The following is a 24,450-nucleotide window of genomic DNA, read 5'->3' on the forward strand; positions in this document are numbered from 1 at the left end:
ATAGTAAATATCCAGTAATTGTTAACTAATAAATTGCTCATAGTTTATATTTTAGAAAAGGGTTCGAAAATTGGCAGAAGCATAACAGCTGTCCATTTGAGGCATAAATATGAATTATGGAAAATAATCTTATGCTTCACTATTATTAACTTGTTACTTTGGTCACCATCCCAGCAAAATCGTTTAATTATTCACTGATTTTTTTAAATCATAAAATCAAGAATTTTATAAACATGCTTAATTCTCTGTGAACCATGAATGTGGATATATAAATTAAAGATTCAGTTTAGTGTTCATTTATTCATTCATCCATAAACAAATACTTATGAAACCCTTAAAATGTGCCTGAAATGAAAATATAGAGGTGAAAAAGACATAACCTCTGCTTTCAAGGAGTTCACAATCTAAAGGGAAAAGGCAAATATAAAAACTATTAATTACACTGATGTCAAGTGCTGTAAGAGATATGACTGATAAAAATTGAGAGCTCAAGAAGAAGCATTTAATTCTCCAGGGAGATCAGGGAAGATTCCCCAGTGTAGGTATCATTTGAGTTGAGAATTAAGGATAAGGAGGTGAGAAGGTCACACCTGGTATGGGGACATAGAGGCTAAGAAAACACTGCATAGTCAAGAATCTGCAAGTAGTTTAGTGTGTTTAGTGCTTTGAGAAGTGGCAGGAAGCAAGTCTGAAGAGATATAAAGAGGCCACATCATAAGTTTGAACTTTACCCTATAATCAGTGAGGAACCATTTGAAAGATTTTAAGGAAACATTTTTATAAATGTTTTTTCTATGCCAGACTCTGTGTTAAATACCAAGACTGTGAAATGAATAGGTCACAGTTTAGTAGGAATGACATGATTTTGTTTTAGGAAGATCATTCTGCTGATGTTATGGAAGGTGGGTAGAGGGAATAAGACTTGCAGGCAGGAAGATTAGTTAATCCAAGCAGGAGATTATTATGATCTTGGGCTGAGGCAGTGTTAGCGGAGTTAAAGGAGAGGCACTAGAATGGAGAGATACTTAGGAGGCAGAATCCACAGGATTTAGTGACCCTCTTGGATATGGAGCAGAGGCAGGAGCTAGGATGCATCCCAGAGCCATGGCTCCTGCCTGCTTCTCCAGCCTCATTGTATGCCCCTTTATCTCGCTCCCTGTTGGCTTTCCGATGCTGGTCTTCTTTCCGTTCTTTGAACGTTCCATGTTCCTCTTGGCCTTAGCACCTCTGCATAGCCTTCTTTTCCCCTCTGCATATGTACTTTTTGTTTTCTACCTGGAGTCCTCTTTACCACTACTCTGCATTCCCCATCCTTTCACCTAGTTAATTCTGATTTATTCTATAAAATTCTGCTCAAAATGCTAAACCAGGTCAGGTCTTCCATATTATATGCTATTCTATCATTCTGTACTTCTTCACAATTAAAATTAAATAATTTTCTGTGGACTTAGTTGTTTAATATCTGTCTCCCCAGCTACACTATAAATGCCATAAAGTCAGGGATCATTTGGTCTTTTCACAGATGTATCCTTGGGACCTAACATAGTAGATCTTAAATAGTTATTAGTTTAATGAATGAATTAACCTTAAGATACTTTTTAAAAAGAGAGAAATTAACATCTTTATGTGTTTTGGCTCTTCAAATTTCTTGTAGTCTCTAAGGGGAAGACATGTGCTGTAACTTTTGGGTTACCAGATTGAATACATTTTGCATATTCTCTGCCATTTGTCCCTGTTAGGATTCCATTTTTCTATCAGTTTGGTAACTTAGTATCATAGTAGCTGACTGTACGTAAACAAAGGATGAAAATTGAATTAGTATGATTTAGCAATGTACTAATTTTTAAAAAAAAAAAGTTTAAGGAGCAGTACCAAACATCACTCCGATTTTCCTAAGCCAGGAAAATGAAGTTGGTGTTTGGGAAACACTATAATAGAAATAAAATGTGGTTGTTAGGAGCTTAGACTCTGAAGCCGGAATGCCTGGGTTCAAATCCTAGCTCTGCCATTTACAGGCTGTGTAAACTTAGGCAAATTGAATAATTTCTCTAAGCTTCAGTTTCTTCACAAAAAATGGGGATAATAGTACTAAACACATAACATTGTGGTGAGGATTAAATGATGCAATGTTTGTAAAAGAACACATGGTAAGTGCTCAAAAACTGTTAGTGATTAAAAGTTATTTATTTTGGTTCTTTTTAGATCAAAGTAAGCAATTTGACTGTATTCAGGAAGTATATTAATTTGAAGGAAACTCTTCACAAGTTTATTTTTCCTAGTCTTTAAAGCCTAAAATGTTTCAGAATGTGAATTTATGGTCATTTTAATTTCTGTTATCATGACTATAATCGTATAAATGATTACAAGCTGTAAATTGCATAACAGCTCTGAGCCTGTTCTTCATCTGTGAAATTATTATCTCTTCGGTCCTTTGTTAGTTGATTCTGGGTAAAATGCTCTCTTGTGAACTAAACTGTAAGCTCCATAGGCACAAATGTTAAAGTTTCTTCATTTAATATGATTCAGTTTATCACTTTGCTGTACATCTGAAACTATCACAACATTGTTAATCAACTATACTCCAATGTAAAAAACAAAAAAACATGATTCAGTTTAGCAACTGGGGCACCAGATAGAGTTTCATATGGAGGTGATATTTGAGCAAAGCCATGAAGAACATAGGATTTCCGTATTTGGGAAAGAGACATTTTATTTACATTTTCCTCAAGTATAAAACTGGTCCTTGGTACTTTCTGTTTAGTCCAAGGTTGGGTCCAGCCCATGCCCTGGATTCCCCAGCACTGATGCTGGAAAAGAAATGTTAAGTAAACAATTTCAGTCTTTTCAATTTCCTCTTGTGCCACCGTTTAGTTTAGAAGGCAGGAGAATAAGAGCTCTTAAGCCATGAGCACTCCTGGAGTTTTTTGTGGGGGCTGCGTTGGGTCTTTGTTGCTGTGAGTGTGCTTTCTCTAGTTGTGGCAAGTGGGGGCTACTCTTCGTTGCGGTGTGTGGGCTTCTTATAGCGGTGGCTTCTCTTGTTGAAGAACATGGGCTCTAGGCGTACAGGCTTCACTAGTTGCAGCACTCGGGCTCAGTAGTTGTGGCGCACGGGCTTAGTTGCTCCACAACACATGGGATCTTCCCGGACCAGGGATCAAACCCATGTTCCCTGCACTGGCAGGCGGATTGTTAACCACTGCACCACCAGGGAAGCCCCCACTCCTGGATTTTTAACAATTTCTTGCTAATCTTGAAGTTCTCAGAGCTCTTGTTGCACATTTAAGCATGACAAGCTCTAGCAAGGACTGCCTGCAAAGAACTCAGTTATTAGGGGCCTATGAGGCCATTTCTGCACACTTTTTGCATCTTTTCCCACTCCTAAATGGTACTTGGAGCATGTTAAAGGCAAGGAAAACATGGCACACTTATAGGATAACATTCTGGTAGGGGCTTACCTCATAGCAGGCATTTATAGAAGATCATTTTTTTCCTGGAAGCTGAGACATCAGAGCCATTGTGATATGTAGTGGAGTACTGCAGTACAATTTTATTCTAAAATTTCTAAACAGTGTAGAGGCCAGGTAGGAAAGGTGCCTCAGCCACAGAACAGGAAGTTGAAATTTTTTCAAATCTTTTTCTCAGGGCAAAGCTAGCTTTGTGATTTGGGGGTGGGTTGGAGGGATGCAGTGCTTGCAAAACTAAACAGGAACTCCTTGAAAGTATATGGTGCATTCAGGGCTCACTCAGTGTTAAAGCACTTGAGGTTTTTTTCCCCCTGTGTATGAAGTTGATAGGGCCACAAGGGGAGCAGCTGCCTGATTGACTGACTGTTTCTTCAAAAAGCCAGGTCTCTAATAGACCCACCATCCCTGACTGCTTTGCACCAAAAGACAAGCTGTAAGGAAGAAGGAAATATGGGCATTTGACCTTTACGGCCTACGGGAGCCACTAGTGAAGCAAGCACATGTTGCTTCCCTATGTGCCTGACTACTCCCTCTCCCACCAGTCCATCCATTATCTTAATCATTTCAAGACTTACAACTGATAAAAAGAGACTGTTTTAAAGTCTTTGGGGCATTTTGATAAGCAGGATGATTTCACAATATATGTGTTTTCTTTTTATATTTTAAGAAAATATGAATGAAGGATCATCACAAAGCTGATATTCAGGAAAACTTTGTCTATAAAGTAGTTGTTTTTCCCATGAGTTCTAAGCAATTTTTGTGGTTGTTTCTGTCACATTTTTTGTTAAAAGCCCACCATGTGCCAGGCACTGAGCTAGCCATTTTATGTTTTTTTCCTTATTTTACAGTTTAAGGTGTTAAGAGTCAGAGAATGTGAGAGAGCCAAATTTCTTTTTGAAAGTAAAGCCACCCAAGTGAAATAATATCAATAGATCAAGGCAATGATCATCAATGACTACTAAAACTATTAGGTGAAAAGTTGACGAGGAACTTTATAATGGATGGAGCAGGCTAACAACACCTGAACCCCGTGCTGAATTCTAACAGCACAGGAAGAAAGATCATCGGGCATGATGTGTCTCCTGATGTGATGTATTAGAAAGTATGCAACACAACCTGTGAAGTAATTTTACCAAAACTCTGAATCTGGTCAAGTCTCTCTAGAGCTAACTATTATTTTTCAGTAAATAATTGAAGGGGAAGAGGAAGGAGAAGGAACTTGTAGCTTAAGAGACATTATCAACCAAATGTAATATCTGGACCTTGTTTGTATTCTGATTTGAACAAACTTTTCCTGTTTTTTGCTGTTTTGTTTTTGAAGTCAGTTGTGGAAATCTGAATACTGGATATTTGATATTAAGGAATTATTAATTTTTAGTTCTTGTGGGACTTCCCTGGTGGTCCAGTGGTTAAGACTCTGTGCTTTCAATGCAGGGGGAGCAGGTTTTTGATCCCTGGTTGGGGAACTAAGATCCCACATGCTGCATGGGGTGGCACACACACAAAAAATAAGTTCTTGTCTTTTAGAAATGTATACCGAGGTATTTACTGATGAAAGGATATTTATGGGATTTACTTCAATATAATTAATTGAGGAGGACAGGGAAGGAGCTGGGAGAGGGTAAAGGTTAAACAAGTTTATCTTTGTATTGATAATTGTTGAAGCTGAGTGATGGATGTAGAGGACTCATTATACAGCGTTCCCTCTACTTCTTTGTTTGAAAATGTCCAAATAAAAGAGTTAAAAGGTAAAAAGAGCACACAGTGGATATTCAATAAATACATGCTGATTCAATAGAAATTTTTTATTTTTTATTTATTTTTTATATAATGCAATGTTTCTCTTTTTTTAAACATCTTTATTGGAGTATAATTGCTTTACAGTGGTGTGTTAGTTTCTGCTTTACAACAAAATGAATCAGTTATATATATACATATGTTCCCATATCTCTTCCCTCTTGCGTCTCCCTCCCTCCCACCCTCCCTATCCCACCCCTCCAGGCGGTCACAAACCACCAGGCTGATCTCCCTGTGCTATGCGGTTGCATCCCACTAGCTATCTACCGTACGTTTGGTAGTGTATATATATCCATGCCTCTCTCTCACTTTGTCACAGCTTACCCTTCCCCCCCCCCCCATATCTTCAAGTCTATTCTCAAGTAGGTCTGTGTCTTTATTCCTCTTTTACCCCTAGGTTCTTCATGACATTTTTTTTTCTTAAATTCCATATATATGTGTTAACATACGGTATTTGTCTCTCTCTTTCTGACTTACTTCACTCTGTATGACAGACTCTAGGTCTATCCACCTCATTACAAGTAGCTCAATTTCGTTTCATTTTATGGCTGAGTAATATTCCATTGTATATATGTGCCACATCTTCTTTATCCATTCATCCGATGATGGACACTTAGGTTGTTTCCATCTCCGGGCTATTGTAAAGAGAGCTGCAATGAACATTTTGGTACACGACTCTTTTTGAATTATGTTTTTCTCAGAGTATATGCCCAGTGGGATTGCTGGGCCATATGGTGGTTCTCTTTGTAGTTTTTTAAGGAACCTCCATACTGTTCTCCATAGTGGCTGTATCAATTTACATTGCCACCAACAGTGCAAGAGGGTTCCCTTTTCTCCACACCCTCTCCAGCATTTATTGTTTCTAGATTTTTAGATGATGGCCATTCTGACTGGTGTGAGATGATATCTCATTGTAGTTTTGATTTGCATTTCTCTAATGATGAGTGATGTTGAGCATTCTTTCATGTGTTTGTTGGCAGTCTGCATATCTTCTTTGGAGAAATGTCTATTTAGGTCTTCTGCCCATTTTTGGAGTGGGTTGTTTGTTTTTTTGTAATTAAGCTGCATGAGCTGCTTATAAATTTTGGAGATTAATCCTTTGTCAGTTGCTTCATTTGCAAATATTTTCTCCCATTCTGAGGGTTGTCTTTTGGTCTTCTTTATGGTTTCCTTTGCTATGCAAAAGCTTTTAAGTTTCATTAGGTCCCATTTGTTTGTTTTTGGTTTTATTTACATTTCTCTAGCAGGTGGGTCAAAAAGGATCTTGCTGTGATTTATGTCATAGAGTGTTCTGCCTATGTTTTCCTCTAAGAGTTTGATAGTTTCTGGCCTTATATTTAGGTCTTTAATCCATTTTGAGCTTATTTGTGTGTATGGTGTTAGGGAGTAATCTAATCTAATACTTTTACATGTACCTGTCCAGTTTTCCCAGCACCACTTATTGAAGAGGCTGTCCTTTCTCCACTGTAGATTCCTGCCTTCTTTATCAAAGGTAAGGTGGCCATATGTGCGTGGGTTTATCTCTGGGCTTTCTATCCTGTTCCATTGATCTATCTTTCTATTTTTGTGCCAGTACCATATTGTCTTGATTACTGTAGATTTGTAGCATAGTCTGAAGTCAGGGAGCCTGATTCCTCCAGCTCCGTTTTTCGTTCTCAAGATTGCTTTGGCTATTCGGGGTCTTTTATGTTTCCATACAAATTGTGAAATTTTTTGTTCTAGTTCTGTGAAAAATGCCAGTGGTAGTTTGATAGGGATTGCATTGAATCTGTAGATTGCTTTGGGTAGTAGAGTCATTTTCACAATGTTGATTCTTCCAATCCAAGAACATGGTATATCTCTCCATCTATTTGTATCATCTTTAATTTCTTTCATCAGTGTCTTATAATTTTCTGCATACAGGTCTTTTGTCTCCTTAGGTAGGTTTATTCCTAGATATTTTATTCTTTTTGTTGCAGTGGTAAATGGGAGTGTTTTCTTGATTTCACTTTCAGATTTTTCATCCTTAGTGTACAGGAATGCCAGAGATTTCCGTGCATTAATTTTGAATCCTGCTACTTTACCAAATTCATTGATTAGCTCTAGTAGTTTTCTGGTAGCATCTTTAGGATTCTCTATGTATAGTATCATGTCATCTGCAAAGAGTGACAGCTTTACTTCTTCTTTTCCGATTTGGATTCCTTTTATTTCCTTTTCTTCTCTGATTGCTGTGGCTAAAACTTCCCAAACTATGTTGAATAATAGTGGTGAGAGTGGGCAACCTTGTCTTGTTCCTGATCTTAGTGGAAATGCTTTCAGTTTTTCACCATTGAGAACGATGTTGGCTGTGGGTTTGACATATATGGCCTTTATTATGTTGAGGAAAGTTCCCTCTATGCCTACTTTCTGCGGGGTTTTTATCATAAATGGGTGTTGAATTTTGTCAAAAGCTTTCTCTGCATCTATTGAGATGATCATATGGTTTTTCTCCTTCAGTTTGTTAATATGGTGTATCACGTTGATTGATTTGCATATATTGAAGAATCCTTGCATTTCTGGAATAAACCCCGCTTGATCATGGTGTATGATCCTTTTAATGTGCTGTTGGATTCTGTTTGCTAGTATTTTGTTGAGGAATTTTGCATCTATGTTCATCAGTGATATTGGCCTGTAGTTTTCTTTCTTTGTGACATCCTTGTCTGGTTTTGGTATCAGGGTGATGGTGGCCTCGTAGAATGAGTTTGGGAGTGTTCCTCCCTCTGCTATATTTTGGAAGAGTTTGAGAAGGATAGGTGTTAGCTCTTCTCTAAATGTTTGATAGAATTTGCCTGTGAAGCCATCTAGTCCTGGGCTTTTGTTTGTTGGAAGATTTTTAATCACAGTTTCAATTTCAGTGCTTGTGATTGATCTGTTCATATTTTCTATTTCTTCCTGATTCAGTCTTGGCAAGTTGTGCCTTTCTAAGAATTTGTCCATTTCATCCAGGTTGTCCATTTTATTGGCATAGAGTTGCTTGTAGTAATCTCTCATGATCTTTTGTATTTCTGTAGTGTCAGTTGTTACTTCTCCTTTTTCATTTCTAATTCTATTGATTTGAGTCTTCTCCCTTTTTTTCTTGATGAGTCTGGCTAGTGGTTTATCAATTTTGTTTATCTTCTCAAAGAACCAGCTTTTAGTTTTATTGATCTTTGCTATCGTTTCCTTCATTTCTTTTTCATTTATTTCTGATCTGATTTTTATGATTTCTTTCCTTCTGCTAACTTTGTGGGTTTTTTGTTCTTCTTTCTCTAATTGCTTTAGGTGCAAGTTTAGGTTGTTTATTCGAGATGTTTCCTGTTTCTTAAGGTAGAATTGTATTGCTATAAACTTCCCTCTGAGAACTGCTTTTGCTGCATCCCATAGATTTTGTGTTGTCGTGTCTCCATTGTCATTTGTTTCTAGGTATTTTTTTATTTCCTCTTTGATTTCTTCAGTGATCACTTCGTTATTAAGTAGTGTATTGTTTAGCCTCCATGTGTTTGTATTTTTTACAGATCTTTTCCTGTAATTGATATCTAGTCTCATAGCCTTGTGGTCGGAAAAGATACTTGATACAATTTCAATTTTCTTAAATTTACCAAGGCTTGATTTGTGACCCAAGATATGATCTATCCTGGAGAATGTTCCATAAGCACTAGAGAAAAATGTGTATTCTGGTTTTTTTTTGGATAGAATGTCCTATACATATCAATTAAGTCCATCTTGTTTAATGTATCATTTAAAGCTTGTGTTTCCTTATTTATTTTCATTTTGGATGATCTGTCCATTGGTGAAAGTGGGGTGTTAAAGTCCCCTACTATGAATGTGTTACTGTCAATTTCCCCTTTTATGGCTGTTAGCATTTGCTTTATGTATTGAGGTACTCCTATGTTGGGTGCATAAATATTTACAATTGTTTTATCTTCTTCTTGGATCAATCCCTTGATCATTATGTAGTGTCCTTCTTTGTCTCTTCTAATAGTCTTTATTTTAAAGTCTATTTTGTCTGATATGAGAATTGCTACTCCAGCTTTCTTTTGGTTTCCATTTGCATGAAATACCTTTTTCCATTCCCTTACTTTCAGTCTGTATGTGCCTCTAGGTCTGAAGTGGGTCTCTTGTAGACAGCAAATATATGCGTCTTGTTTCTGTATCCATTTAGCCAGTCTGTGTCTTTTGGTTGGAGCATTTAGTCCATTTACATTTAAGGTAATTATCGATATGTATGTTCCCATTCCCATTGTCTTAATTGTTTTGGGTTCGTTATTGTAGGTCTTTTCCTTCTTGTGTTTCTTGCCTAGAGAAGTTCCTTTAGCAGTTGTTGTAGAGCTGGTTTGGTGGTGCTGAACTCTCTCAGCTTTTGCTTGTCTGTAAAGGTTTTAATTTCTCCATCAAATCTGAATGAGATCCTTGCTGGGTAGAGTAATCTTGGTTGCAGGTTTTTCTCCTTCATCACTTTCAATATGTCCTGCCAGTCCCTTCTGGCTTGCAGAGTTTCTGCTGAAAGGTCAGCTGTTAACCTTATAGGGATTCCCTTGTGTGTTATTTGTTGTTTTTCCCTTGCTTCTTTTAATATGTTTTCTTTGTATTTAATTTTTGACAGTTTGATTAATATGTCTTGGCATATTTCTCCTTGGATTTATCCTGTATGGGACTCTCTGTGCTTCCTGGACTTGATTAACTATTTCCTTTCCCATATTAGGGAAGTTTTCAACTATAATCTCTTCAAATATTTTCTCAGTCCCTTTCTTTTTCTCTTCTTCTTCTGGAACCCCCATAATTCAAATGTTGGTGCGTTTAATGTTGTCCCAGAGGTCTTGGAGACTATCCTCAGTTCTTTTCATTCTTTTTTCTTTATTCTTCTCTGCAGTAGTTATTTCCACTATTTTATCTTCCAGGTCACTTATCCGTTCTTCTGCCTCAGTTATTCTGCTATTGATCCCATCTAGAGTATTTTTCATTTCATTTATTGTGTTGTTCATCATTGTTTGTTTCATTTTTAGTTCTTCTAGGTCCTCGTTAAATGTTTCTTGCATTTTGTCTATTCTATTTCCAAGATTTTGGATCATCTTTACTATCATTATTCTGAATTTTTTTCAGGTAGACTGCCTATTTCCTCTTCATTTGTAGGTCTGGTGGGTTTTTATCTTGCTCCTTCATCTGCTGTGTGTTTGTCTGTCTTCTCATTTTGCTTATCTTACTGTGTTTGGGGTCTCCTTTTTGCAGGCTGCAGGTTTGTAGTTCCTGTTGTTTTTGGTGTCTGTCCCCAGGGGCTGAGGTTGGTTAAGTGGGTTGTGTAGGCTTCCTGGTGGAGGGTACTAGTGCCTGTGTTCTGGTGGATGAGTCTGGATCTTGTCTTTCTGGTGGGCAGGTCCACGTTTGGTGGTGTGTTTGGGGTGTCTGTGGACTTATTATGATTTTGGGCAGCTCTGTGCTAATGGATGGGGTTGTGTTCCTGTCTTGCTAGTTGTTTGGCATAGGATGTCCAGCACTGTAGCTTGCTGGTCGTTGAGTGAAGCTGAGTACTGGTGTTGAGATGGAGATCTCTGGGAGATTTTCGCCATTTGATATTATGTGGAGCTGGGAGGTCTCTTGTGGACCAGTGTCCTGAAGTTGGCTCTCCCACCTCAGAGGCACAGCACTAACTCCTGGCTGCAGCACCAAGAGCCTTTCATCCACATGGCTCAGAAGAAAAGGGAGAAAAAGTAGAAAGAAAGAATTAGTAGAAGTAGGAAGAAAGAAAGAAAGGAGAGAGGGAGGGGGGGAGGTAGGATGGAAGGAAGGAGGGAAGGAAAGAAAAAAGAAAGAAAGAAGATAAGTAAAATAAAATAAAGATAAAATATAATAAAGTCATTAAAATAAAAAAAATTATTAAGAGAATAAAACCCAAAAAACAACAACAAAAAAAAAAGATGCATAGAAAACCCTGGGACAAATGGTGGAAGCAAAGCTATACAGACAAAATCTCACACAGAAGCATACACATACATACTCACAAAAAGAGGAAAAGGGGAAAAAATCATAAATCTTGCTCTCGAAGTCCACCTCCTCAATTTGGGATGATTCATTGTCTAAAGGAGGGAAGGAAGGAAAGAAAGAAAGAAGATAAAGTAAAATAAAATAAAGTTATTAAAATAAAAAGTAATTATGAAGAAAAAAAATTTTTAAAAAAACAGACGGATAGAACCCTCAGACAAATGGTGGAAGCAAAGCTATACAGACAAAATCTCACACAGAAGCATGCACATACACACTCACAGAAAGAGGAAAAGGGGAAAAAATCATAAATCTTGCTCTCAAAGTCCACCTCCTTAATTTGGGATGGTTCGTTGTCTATTCATGTATTCCACAGATGCAGGGTACATCAAGTTCATTGTGGAGCTTTAATCCGCTGCTCCTGAGGCTGCTGGGAGAGATTTCCCTTTCTCTTCTTTGTTCTCACAGCTCCCAGGGGCTCAGTTTTGGATTTGGCCCCGCCTCTGCGTGTAGGTCGCCGAGGGGGTGTCTGTTTTTCACTCAGACAGGACGGGGTTAAAGGAGCCGCTGATTCAGGGGCTCTGGCTCACTCAGGCCTGGGGGAGGGAGGGGCACGGAGTGCGGGGCGAGCGTGCGGCGGCAGAGGCCGGCGCGATGTTGCACCAGCCTGAGGCGCGCCGTGCGTTCTCCCGGGAGAGTTGTCCCTGGATCCCGGGACCCTGGCAGTGGCGGGCTGCACAGGCTCCCCGGAAGGGGATGTGGATAGTGACCTGTGCTTGCACACAGGCTTCTTGGTGGCGGCAGCAGCAGACTTAGCATCTCAAGCCCGTCTCTGGGGTCCGCGCTGTTAGCCGTGGCTTGCGCCCTTCTCTGGAGCTCCTTTAAGCAGCGTTCTTAATCCCCTCTCCTCGCGCACCAGGAAACAAAGAGGGAAGAAAAAGTCTCTTGCCTCTTCGGTAGGTCCAGACTTTTCCCCGGACTCCCTCCCGGCTAGCCGTGGCGCACTAACCCCCTACAGGCAGTGCTCACGCCGCCAACCCCAGTCCTCTCCCTGCGCTCCGACCGAAGCCCGAGCCTCAGGTCCCAGCCCCGCCCGCCCCGGCGGGTGAGCAGACAAGCCTCTCGGGCTGGTGAGTTACGGTCGGCATCGATCCTCTGTGCGGGAATCTCTCCGCTTTGCCCCCCGCACCGCTGTTGCTGTGCTCTCCTCCGCAGCTCCGAAGCGTTTCCCCTCCACCACCCGCAGTTTCCGCCCGCGAAGGGGCTTCCTAGTGTGTGGAAACCTTTCCTCCTTCACAGCTCCCTCCCACTGGTGCAGGTCCCATCCCTATCCTTTTGTCTCTGTTTATTTTTTCTTTTCCCCTACCCAGGTACTTGCGGGGTTTCTTGCCTTTTGGGAGGTCTGAGGTCTTTTGCCAGCGTTCAGTAGGTGTTCTGTAAGAGTTGTTCCACGTCTAGATGTATTTCTCGTGTATCTGTGGGGAGGAAGGTGATCTCCGTGTCTTACTCTTTACAGAAATTTTTTAAAATTAGGCTTCTACATGTTTGCTTAAATCAGCAGATTATTGATGGCAGTTAGGTTTGCAATGGGAAAGAAATACTACATTGAACCTCTATGTAGCTTTATTCTCAGGAGTAATTAATCTTGAAAAAAGTGTTACTAGGTTATAATAAGGGAAAAAGGAACTCCCAGCAAGGAAACTTACACGGAGCCACCCAGAACCTTCTGCCTTTCAAATGGGTTTAGGCCCGGAGCATGAGCTATACCACTGTTAATACAGCTGATGGAGCCCAAAGATTTACCTAACTCAAATGAACATGATCCCAAGAGCATCATGGACCTTAATCAAAGCCTCTAGGGAGCCATGTCTAACTAGCTTTTGAAAAATATTTTTCAGAAAGTTTCTCAGTTGTTTTAACATTGACCTGCTGTGGAGACAGATGGAATCTAAATTGATATTCAACATTTTGTCTGTAATTCCAGATTAACCTAGAAGTTCAAACCATTACCAATGCTATAAAAATTGAAATTGTAGAATTTCAGTAAACATAGAAGTTATTTTCTAATAATGTTTCTAGTTTTATAGTTGTTTTACAGTTTATATAAATGTGGTATTGATTGCCATACAACAGAGTATTATACAGAGGCAGTATAATGTAATAGTTCAGAGTATGGGCTTTTGAGCCAGACTGCCTGGGTGTGTATCTTGGCTTTGCCACTTACTAGCAGAATGACCTTGAGCAAGTCTCTCTGTGCTTGTTTCCTCATACATAAAATGGGAATAATAATAGTAACCAGTCAGGGTTTTCCAGAGAAACAGAATCAGTAGGAGATAACTGTATATACATATATAGTATATGTTTCCAGGCCATCAGGCTGGTAATTCTTGGTCAGAATCTGATGCTATAGTCTTAAGGCAAAATTTCTTCTTTCACAGAGAAACCTCAGTTTTGCCTATAAGGCCTTTCAGCTGATTGAACAAGACCCACCCACATTAGTAAGGATAATTTCCTTTAGTTAAAGTCAGCTGATTGTAGATGTTAATCACATCTACAAAACACCTCCACAGCAACACCCAGATTAATTAGTATTTGATTGAATAACTGGGTTCTGTAGCCTAGTCAAATTGACACATAAAGCTTACCATTATACCTACTATCAAATTCATAAAAATTGTGAAAATTTAATGAAAATTTAATGTAAAGTACTTAGAACAGAGCCGAACACATAGGAGGCACTCATAAAGGTTAGCTATTATTATATACTCTTTAAATCCCAAAAGTACTCTGGTTCTAGAAAAGATAATAAGATTTAGTGATAGTTACTATGAAATCATAATATATCTGTGCTAGATAGAACCTTGGAGGTCTTCTAGGCCAGCCTCTCATCTTAAAAATATGGAGGCCAAGGTCCAATCTGTTTTTTGTTTGTTTGTTTTTCCATAAATTTATTTATTTATTTATTTATTTTTGCCTGTGTTGGGTCTTCGTTTCTGTGCGAGGGCTTTCTCTAGTTGCAGCGAGCGGGGGCCACTCTTCATCACGGTGCGCGGGCCTCTCACTGTCGCAGCCTCTCTTGTTGTGGAGGACAGGCTCCAGACGCGCAGGCTCAGTAGTTGTGGCTCACAGGCCCAGTTGCTCCACGGCATGTGGGATCCTCCCAGACCAGGGCTTGAACCCGTGTCCCCTGCATTGGCAGGGAGATTCTCAACCACTGCGCCACCAGTGAAGCCCCAGTCTGTTTTTCATAGTGCAGCCATAGTGATTTTGCTTTTTCACAGTAAGCAGTATACAGAGAAAGCCCTCATGTGGCTTACATCTTAATAAGATACCCATAGTTTCTGTCCCAACTCTAACCAATATTCTTATTCATTTTCATGCAGGAAAGGAATGAGAGAATTGGGTTCAGAGACTGTGCTACAGGCCAAGTGCCCCCAAACAAGTAGAAATGTTTATACTCAACTTTTAGATTCAGAGGCTTGGAACCTAACGTTTTCCCACATTGGCATCATTGTCTTATTTGAAATTTTAAAGTAGTTCTTCTAGGGACTTCCCTGGTGGCACAGTGGTTAGGAATCTGCCCGCCAGTGCAGGGGACGCGGATTCTAGCCCTGGTCTGGGAAGATCCCACATGCCACGGAGCAACTAAGTCCATGCACCATGACTACAGAACCTGCACTCTAGAGCCCGTGAGCCACAACTACTGAGCCTGCGTGCCACAACTACTGAAGCCTGTGCTCCTAGAGCCCGTGCTCCACAACAAGAGAAGCCACTGCAATGAGAAGCCCACGCACCACAACGAAGAATAGCCCCCGGCTCACCGCAACTAGAGAAAGCCTGTGAGCAACAATGGAAGACCCAACACAGCCAAAAATTAATTAATTAATTTAAAATAAAAGTTAAAAAATAAAGTAGTCCTTCTATGGGGTCTCTTTTCATCAGGACTTAAGTCATTTCTCAAGAATATACTAAATACTCCTGAGTGCCTGAGGGAAATAAAAAATGTACTTTCTTAGCCCTTGATTTTCAACCACTGTGAAACTTGGCCACTGGGGAAGTTGTCTCATGCCCTTGACATGAAGACCCATTAACAAAAACTGCATAAAAGCATGAATAATAAATCTTTAGGACATTTACAGTTTGACAAAGCACTTTTAAGAGCTAGGCAGAGCAAGGATTATTATCCCCACCTTATTAAAGAGGAAGCTTAGGCTCAAAGTTGTAAAGTGAGTCAGTCGCCCAAAACTACATAGTAAATAACAGATCGTGGCTGCCTAATTCGTAGTGTAATGTGCTCTCTGTTGTGTTATTCTACTGGCTATGTCCAGGGGATAGAAATCTGGAGAAGAGTTACTTCTCAACTCTGCAGAAGGTTCTCTTCCTTAGTTCTAAAGTGAAGGCAGTCTTTAGCCATACTTAATCACATTTGAATATAACTTTTCTACTTTGCTTTGAACAAATGACGATCAGTATTTTTAAATCTGCAACTAAGTTTAACTGAGAAAAAGCCTCTGTGAAGTTTTAAAAATATACCTGAAAGCTATGAAGTTAGCAAATTAATTTTGATATTTTTCTTACTCTGGAAATTAATATTAACTTTTTCAGTAATGTGCACCTTTCTTTGGATTGGACCTAAATATGCCTTTAGTAATGTTAATTTTGCTAGATTTTATGGGTATGCTTATAAATTTAGGACTTATTCTTACTTTAATTAGCCATAATTATCAAAACTTGAACTTTGGAATGTTTTTTCTCCTCATTTTTTAATTCCGCCAGGTCACGATGGTAGCTCTGAAACTAACATATGCACCTTTTATTATTTGGCAAACATTTCTCCAGCAAATATAAGATTATTTTAAATTGCTTTCCTATTCACAGTGTGGAGTGCAGTAAAACAAGAAAATCTATGAAATTAGCTTCACCTTTGTTCCTGTCTCTATACCGTTTGGTATATTATATTGTAATCATTTATCTGTCTGTGGTTTTTGAGGATAAGGACTTTGTCATGGCATTTTCAGAGGTAGTGTAGTATAAGTAAAAGGAAATAAACTTTGGAGTCAGTCAGACCTGGTTCCAAATCCTAGGTCTATCACTTTCCAGCTGAGGGCCCTTGGGCAAATTTCCTTCACCTCTGAGCCTCAGTTTACATACCTTTAAAATAAGGAAAATAATACCAACTTCATAAGGTTATTATGACAAATTATTAAATGCACCCGACACAGTTCTGCTACATAATAGGTGCTTCACGAATATTTGACATTCCTCTCCTTTTCGTGTTAGCATCCCTAGGCTAACAGGGATACTTAAAAAAAAGTTTGTTACTGGGGCTTCCCTGGTGGCGCAGTGGTTGAGAGTCCGCCTGCTGATACAGGGGACGTGGGTTCGTGCCCCGGTCCGGGAGGATCCCACACGATGCGGAGCGGCTGGGCCCGTGAGCCATGGCTGCTGGGCCTGCGCGTCCGGAGCCTGTGCTCCGCAACGGGAGAGGCCGCAACAGTGAGAGGCCCGCGTACTGTAAAAAAAAAAAAAGTTTGTTACTTAAAGTTTTGTTAAACCTTTGTTGAATGACTGAATGATTGTTTGAATACATATTTTGTCAAAGAAGAATCATATTGAAAGAATAAACAGTTATTATAGAATGAATTTTCTATTGAATTTAACTTTTTTCAATTTAGTTGTAACTTAAAAATGTATTCTCTCTACATTTCAAAATTATTGGTGCTGTGTGCTAGTGAGTGGAGGTTAACACTGCATAGTCTCACTGCACCAAGCTCTCTGCTTTCTGCGTCTTATGAGGCTTCTTGCCTTTTAGGTATTCCATGTGGTTACCATTTTGGAAGTGTTTGTTTTGAGGAAGAAATGTTGCCCTTATCTTCCTTGTCTTTCCTTGTGGCATTCTTTTGGTTTCTCTCGTTTATAACGCTCACCTTACTCTAGATTGTACTGACGTTATTTGTAGACTTGTCTTTGGCCACAAAGAGCTCAAAATCTACTACCGAGGTTCTTAACTTATTCAAGGATCTTGAATAATCTTTTTGAGACTATGATAAAAGGTATGAAATGTACTCCCAGAAGAATGTACATATGTACAAACAAAAGTTTTCTTATTAGTTCTGGAGGTTCATGGACTCCAGGGTAAAGACTCTTTTTCTAGATTGTGTGTTTCTTAAGAGCAATACCTGGGGGACTTACCTGGTGGTCAAGTGGGTAAGACTCCACACTTCCAGTGCAGGGGGCCCGGGTCCAATCCCCGGTCGCGGAACTAGATCCCACGTGCCTGCCGCCACTAAGAGTCCACATGCTGCAACTAAGAAGCCTGCAAGCCGCAACTAAGAGCCTGCGTGCCTCAACTAAGACCCGGCGCAGCCAAAACAGATAGATAGATAGATAGATAGATAGATAGATAGATAGATAGATAGATTTTTTTTTTTTTTAAAAAAAGCAATACCTGGGTTTCATTGACCTTTGACAGAGCCTACTGTGTATGTAGGAGATACTCAGCAAATAGTTTCTGAATTTATGAATTTAAATGCAAAATGAAAACCTTCAGGTTTCTTACTACAGAATCTCTAAACATGTCTTTTTTGTTTCCTTAGGCTTCCATCTCAGTGGCACAGTAACTGAGCCGGCCACTACTTCTGAACCAGCAGTGACTTATAAAGTTGCCATCAGTTTTGATCGATGCAAAATCACTTCAGTGGCGTGTGGCTGTGGGAACAAAGACATATTCTACTGTGCCCATGTGGTAGCGCTCTCACTCTACAGGATCCGTAAACCAGACCAAGTCAAACTGCGTCTTCCTATCTCAGAAACCCTTTTCCAGATGAATAGAGACCAGCTACAAAAGTTTATTCAGTATTTAATCACGGCACACCACACTGAAGTTCTTCCTACTGCACAGAAGCTGGCAGATGAGATTCTATCCTCCAACTCCGAAATCAACCAAGTAAACGGTAATTGTACAACATTTTCGTTGCTAAAAATATATTTTGTTGCTTTATTGCATGTTTAGAGATTGGGATACATTTGCCATTGTAATCACTCAACCTTAATCAGTTCATTCTATCCAAACTATTTATTAACTCTGTTTCTTAAAGCAATCCAATTGTCCACCTCATAAAGGTTTGGCAAAAAAGGACAGAGAATGGTAGAGTTACATATTGATCTAGTTTATGGACTTCATTTGTCCTTAAAATCCCTGCCCCAGGAGCCTGGGATATTCAGGAGTGAGAGAAAGCATAAAATAATTAGTGCCATTCAGTGAACTGAAATGGATATGAGAATTCCTTAACATTTCAGGAACCTGCATAGCATCAGGGTTATCCCAAAGAGCATCTGCTAGCATTGTGTTTATGAGCTATGTAATGGGAGAGTTTATGGATGGAGAAAGATATTATGTTCACTTACTCATTCAACAAGGATATGTTGAGTACCTACACTGTGCAAGTGGTAGCGCTGATTGTTGAGAGCATAAAACAGACATGGTTCCTGCCTTCAAATAGCTTATAATCTAGTAGAAAAGACAGCTAAGTCTGAAATAAATGCTTGCATTTATTATGAAGCCAGGTTGTAGATATTTAATCACAGGAAACCGTTGAAGAATTTTGAGAAGAGGAGCTATATGAGCCAATTTTTCATTTTGTTGGTTAGGTCCTACTATGTTCCAGGCATCATGCAAGAGATTTTATACATGTTTATATATGTTAATTCATTTAGTTTTCAAAACTATCCTGTGAGGTAGGTATTATAACCATTTCCATTTTATAAATAAGGAAATTATTTATAACCTAGGCTCACCTGATTTCAGAACTCAGGTTTTTAATGCTTCTCTATACTACCTCTCTATTTTTAGAAGAAACTTTGGTATTAGCGTGAACAAGGCAGTGAGGCCAGATGAATGGCCTGTATAATACTATAGTATGTGCCAAAGGGCCTGCTTTTCCCAGTTGCCCAATAGAGCTAATCAAGTCCTACACACAGCCTCACCACTCCTCAGAAGTAAGGATAGTCAGACAGGCTTCCAGGAACTCTCGCTAACTAGCCGAAATAATCTTCTGTTGTTTTATCCTCATAGTTGTAGTGTTTACATGGTAACTGACCTCTATTTGAGAGATACTGTTAAAGAGTAACTATATATATATATATATATATATATATATATATATATATATCTTCTTATCCCACATAGGGAGCCTGTTCTATTTCTCTGACCTCCTTAAGTCTAGAGTTCTTAGGGACCTGAGTTCAGCTCCAGGTCTGTAACACCACAGCTGGGTTATGGCCTACTTTCATGCATCATTCCCACTAGCTTTGTCTCAGAATTTTTGCCTATATCCAAGCTCTCTTGCCTTTTTCTTGAACTAACCACTTGGTTGAGTGCCTGTATTGCACCTGCCTTGTTCATCACCACTGTCACCAAAGCAACCCTCTTTCCCCTTTACCACTGTGCTGAAGCAATCTTTATTCCTTGTTATACCTCCCATCTCAGCATCTTATTATATGTCTGAAATTAGTCTAAGTTGCCAGAGTGAACTTGAGATGTTATTCTCAACCTTCCCCAGGAACTACTACTTCTGTACCTGTGTTTATTCCAGACTAATAATTAGCTTTCTACCCCAGGTTCCCTAGTATTCAACAAGGTCTTTCTTAATATATTTCTAATAACCAGTGCTGATACAGGCAGTGATACTGAAAATGATGAGGGCGAGGAGTGGAGATATCTTAGAGGCAAGGTGGACTGGATTCAACATCCAGGTGTGTAGGATGGGTGGGGAGTGAAGAAGAAGATGAGAAAAAACTCAGTTCCAGAATGTCCAGCTACGATGGCTGGATTTGACAGTAATGTTGCCATTCACTTAGGGAACGTAAGGGGAGGGATAAATTTAGGAGGAAGACGAATTCAGTTTAAGTTTGAGGTGCTTGTAGAACACTTAGGTGAAGATTTCTGATACAAAATTGGGTGTTGGATCTGGAGCTAAGGACAAAAGTCAGAATTTTGGAGTTATTAGCATAGAGATGATCTTTGAAGTCCTGTTTCTGTTCCCTGCTAAATTTATAAACACCTAGAACATCTTCCGTCTCCTCTCTCTCAAGCCCTACTCTTCACCAAAACAGACTTTAAAAAGCAGGAATAAAATTTCTAAAACTGCTAGCTACCTGCTTTTTTTTTTTTTTTAATTTTGGTTGTGTTGGGTCTTCGTTGCTGCATGTGGGCTTTCTCTAGTTGCGGTGAGCAGGGGCTACTCTTTGTTGTGGTGAGTGGGCTTCTCATTGCGGTGGCTTCTCTTGTTGTGGAGCACGGGCTCTAGGCGCATGGGCTTCAGTAGTTGTGGCACACGGGCTCAGTAGTTGTGGCTCATGGGCTCTAGAGTGCAGTCTCAGGAGTTGTGGCGCATGGGCTTAGTTGCTCCACGGCATGTGGGATCTTCCCAGAGCAGGGCTCCAACTCATGTCCCCTGCATTGGCAGGCAGATTCTTAACGACTGTGCCACCAGGGAAGCCCTAGCTACCTGCTTTTAATCCCAGGAATGGATCCAGGTATTGCTCTGCTCCTCATGTCCCTGAAAACTTTTATTAGTCCCTGTAAGTGGTTTTAGCTAGACTTTGCCTTGTCCCCTTTGGATTGGTGATTCAATTTGGACTATCTTTCCAACTCTTCATCTAGCACTGCTCCATGCTCTGTTTGTGATTTTCTCTGGTAACTCCATACCCCGAGATTCTCTGGCATATAGCATCCAGGCTAGGTCTTCAGTTGCTGTTTATCCATATAGAGAGTTTGGATACCAAGAGAAAATTGATAACTTGAGGAGTTAGGTCAGGAACCATGTCTTACAAATTTCTGAGTCTCCATCACCAAGCATGGTACCTGGAAAATAATAAGGATTTGTTGAATGAATACAACAAATCCTTATTATTTGTTGTATTCATGCATATACAGGTGATGAAACAGGGTCCAGTGTAGGAATTAGCAAAGTAGAATGAGAAATGAGGAGAAGCTAGCAAGTAACTATAAAATTGAGTTTTAAGTATAAAATTGAGTTTTAGGAAGTAAATGGTCAACAATGTTGAATATTGTGGAAGATACAGACCAGAACTAACAAACATAGAACAGCAATTTGGGGGAAATAGAGACTATGCAGAGAGAAGAAAACCTTGAAAAATTATTATTAATATCATCATAGGAATAGAAGATATTTTAACCATGGAATAAAAACTGGATACTATAAAAAGAAATTCACAGAACAGAAAGAACTAATGAATATTACAAATATAATGGCAAAAAATATATAAAACTAAGTGATGGAAAATAAAGGTAAGGAAAGCTCCTATACAGTAGAGCAGAAAGACAAAGAGATTTTTTTAAAAAAAGAAGATGAAGAGATGAAAAATAGGAAGAAAAAAGGCTGTTAAAAATTAAGAGAATGGGGCTTCCCTGGTGGCACAGTGGTTGAGAGTCTGCCTGCCGATGCAGGGGACATGGGTTCGTGCCCCGGTCCAGGAAGATCCCACATGCTGCGGAGTGGCTGGGCCCGTGAGCCATGGCCGCTGAGCCTGTGCATCCGGAGCCTGTGCTCCGCAACGGGAGAGGCCACAACAGTGAGAGGCCCAAGTACCGCAAAAAAAGAAAAAAAAAAAAATTAAGAGAATGAGTCCTGGAATCCAATGTTTGAAAAATAGGGATTCCAGAAATAGAAAACAGAGGTAAGGAATTCATCAATAAAATAATTAAAGAATGTTTTCTAGAACAAAAACGTGTGAGTTTCCAAAGTGAAAGGATTCTACTAAATGCCCAGCAATGGGAAAAGAAGAATCTTCTGAATAAATAAGGCTGGATCAATTGGAAATTCATTCTGGGGAAAAAAAACTTGATTCCTACCTCATGCGATACAGAAAAATTAATTGCCAATGAATTGCAGACATAAACGTGAAAAGTAAAACAATAAAGCATATAGGAGATAATATGAAAAAATATTTTCATGTTCTTGAGGTAAAACAAAATTTAAGTAGGAGAAGATTGATAAATTGAACTACATTAAAATTTTTAAACTTCCGTTTATCAAAAGGCACCATTAAGAGACTAAAAAGGCACGCAAATAGTGGGAGAAGATATTTACAATACATACAGCTGACAAAGGGCTTGTATCCTAAATACCTTAAGAACCCTTACAAATAGTAAAATGGACAGAGACACAAAAAGGCACTTGGCAAAAAGGTTATCCAAGTGGCTAATAAACATACTAAAAGGCACTTTAACTAATTAGTGATCAGGGAAATGCAAATAAAAACCACAGTGAGATTCCACTACATAGCCACCAGAATGGCTAAATTTTTTAAACTATCAGTATCAAGTATTGGTGAGGATATTGAGCAACTGGAAATAATATATTGCAGGTAGGAGTGTAAATTGTTACAGTCACTTTGGGAAACTGTTGGGTATCATCTAACTCAAGTTGAACCTGTGTGTACCCTACGACCCAGAAATTCTTCTCCTAGATGTCTACCCAATGGAAATGAGTAGCATAATATGTGAGAGCCTGAAATAGAAACAATCCTAATGTCCATCAGTAGTAGAATGGCTTAATAAATTAATACGTTCATGTAATGGAATACTATATATCAATGAAAATAAGTTGTTTTGCTAAACATAATAATATGAGTGAATCTTACAAACATGATGTTGAGTGAAATAAGCCAGACACAAAAGAATAAATGTTCAAAAACAAGTCCCTAGTGTTAGAAGTCAGGTTAGTGGTTAATTTGGGAGAAGAGGAAGGGAGACGGTGTTTGCAAAGGGGCTTCTAGGCTGCTGGTAGTATTCTATTTTCTTGACTTCAGTGATAGTTATTATAATCACTATGTGATAATTCATCAAGCTTTACAATTAAGATTTGTGCACTTTTCATAATTCATATTTCAATTAAAATTTTTAAATTTAATTTAAAAAGCTGTGTGTGTGTGTGTGTGTATGTATGCATATGTGTATACACATATGTGTATGTACAGAACAAAAAGATGGGAAGAAAATACACCATGATATTAACAAGGGAACTTATGGCTGGAGGCACTATGAGTGGATTTTTATTTTCTTTATTCTTTAGTATATTTTCTATGATAAGCATGTATTGTTTTTATAATTTAAAAAAGGATGTTTAAGAAGGAAAGAAAAATTGATTCCACAGACTTATCAGTTCCCTCAGGACAGGTCTCACTGTTACAGTCTTAATGCTAACTTGGAGCCTCAACCCACATGATAGTTTGTTTAATAATTATTTATAAAAACATCCTTTCGGGCTTCCCTGGTGGCGCAGTGGTTGAGAGTCCGCCTGCCGATGCAGGGGACACGGGTTCGTGCCCCGGTCTGGGAAGATCCCATATGCCGCGGAGCGGCTGGGCCCGTGAGCCATGGCCGCTGAGCCTGCACGTCCGGAGCCTGTGCTCCACAAAGGGAGAGGCCACAACAGTGAGAGGCCCGCGTACCGCCCAAAAAAAAAAAAAAATCCTTTCATTTTATCTTCACTTGTTACCGTTTGTCTTATAATCCTGTGGAAATTTTCATACGAAAATGTCAAAGTATCATTTATATTGACCAAGTCCACTTTACCACTACTGAGGGTAATTAGTTTCATACTCATCTCTTTTTATAAAAAGACTAAAATGTTCTAACCAGTGAACACATATAGGGATATTTTTATCTTTTGTTTTTAACCAAAGGATCATTTTTTTTTTAAGATTTTGCCTGGGATTTAGTGAGAGAGCTAGAGAAGCTGGTTGTGAACTCCAGGCCTGGTTTATCTAGTTAAAATTATCTTTGCTCTTATTCGTTCATTCCTAAATGCTGTACCCTTCTCTGCTATCTGACCTTTAATGTTGCTATTTCTTAAAAATTAATCTTAAATTTTCTCCTCTTATTCTATATGATCTCTGCAGGCAATCTCAGCTACCTCCTTTACCTTAATGTCATCTACGTATTATGACTCACAGATTTACTTCTCCTATATCCAACTGACTATTCTATATCAAAGACATCCGCAAATCAACATATCCAAACATGAATTTATCTTCTTCCTCAAATTTGCACAATAAATAGCACCACCATCTAGCCACTGGATCATGATAGAACACTTTTTTTCTCATAATCCACATGCATTCCAGTGCAAGACCTGTTAGTTTTACCTCTCAAGTATCTTTCATCATTTTCCACTTCTCTCTCTTGATA

The 24,450-nt window shown here is 39.1% G+C and overlaps 1 protein-coding gene across 1 annotated transcript in view; it reads left to right on the plus strand.

Annotated features, from left to right (window-relative positions):
* Positions 1-24,450, plus strand: part of ZSWIM5 (zinc finger SWIM-type containing 5) — a 262,178-nt gene that overhangs the window by 162,906 nt on the left and 74,822 nt on the right. The window contains exon 2 of the mRNA XM_060140209.1: positions 17,831-18,187. Coding sequence (XP_059996192.1) covers positions 17,831-18,187 — 357 coding nt within the window. The remainder of the gene's footprint in view (positions 1-17,830; positions 18,188-24,450) is intronic.

The sequence above is a fragment of the Lagenorhynchus albirostris genome, chromosome 2, assembly GCF_949774975.1.
Source record: "Lagenorhynchus albirostris chromosome 2, mLagAlb1.1, whole genome shotgun sequence".
Classification (NCBI taxonomy): domain Eukaryota; kingdom Metazoa; phylum Chordata; class Mammalia; order Artiodactyla; family Delphinidae; genus Lagenorhynchus; species Lagenorhynchus albirostris.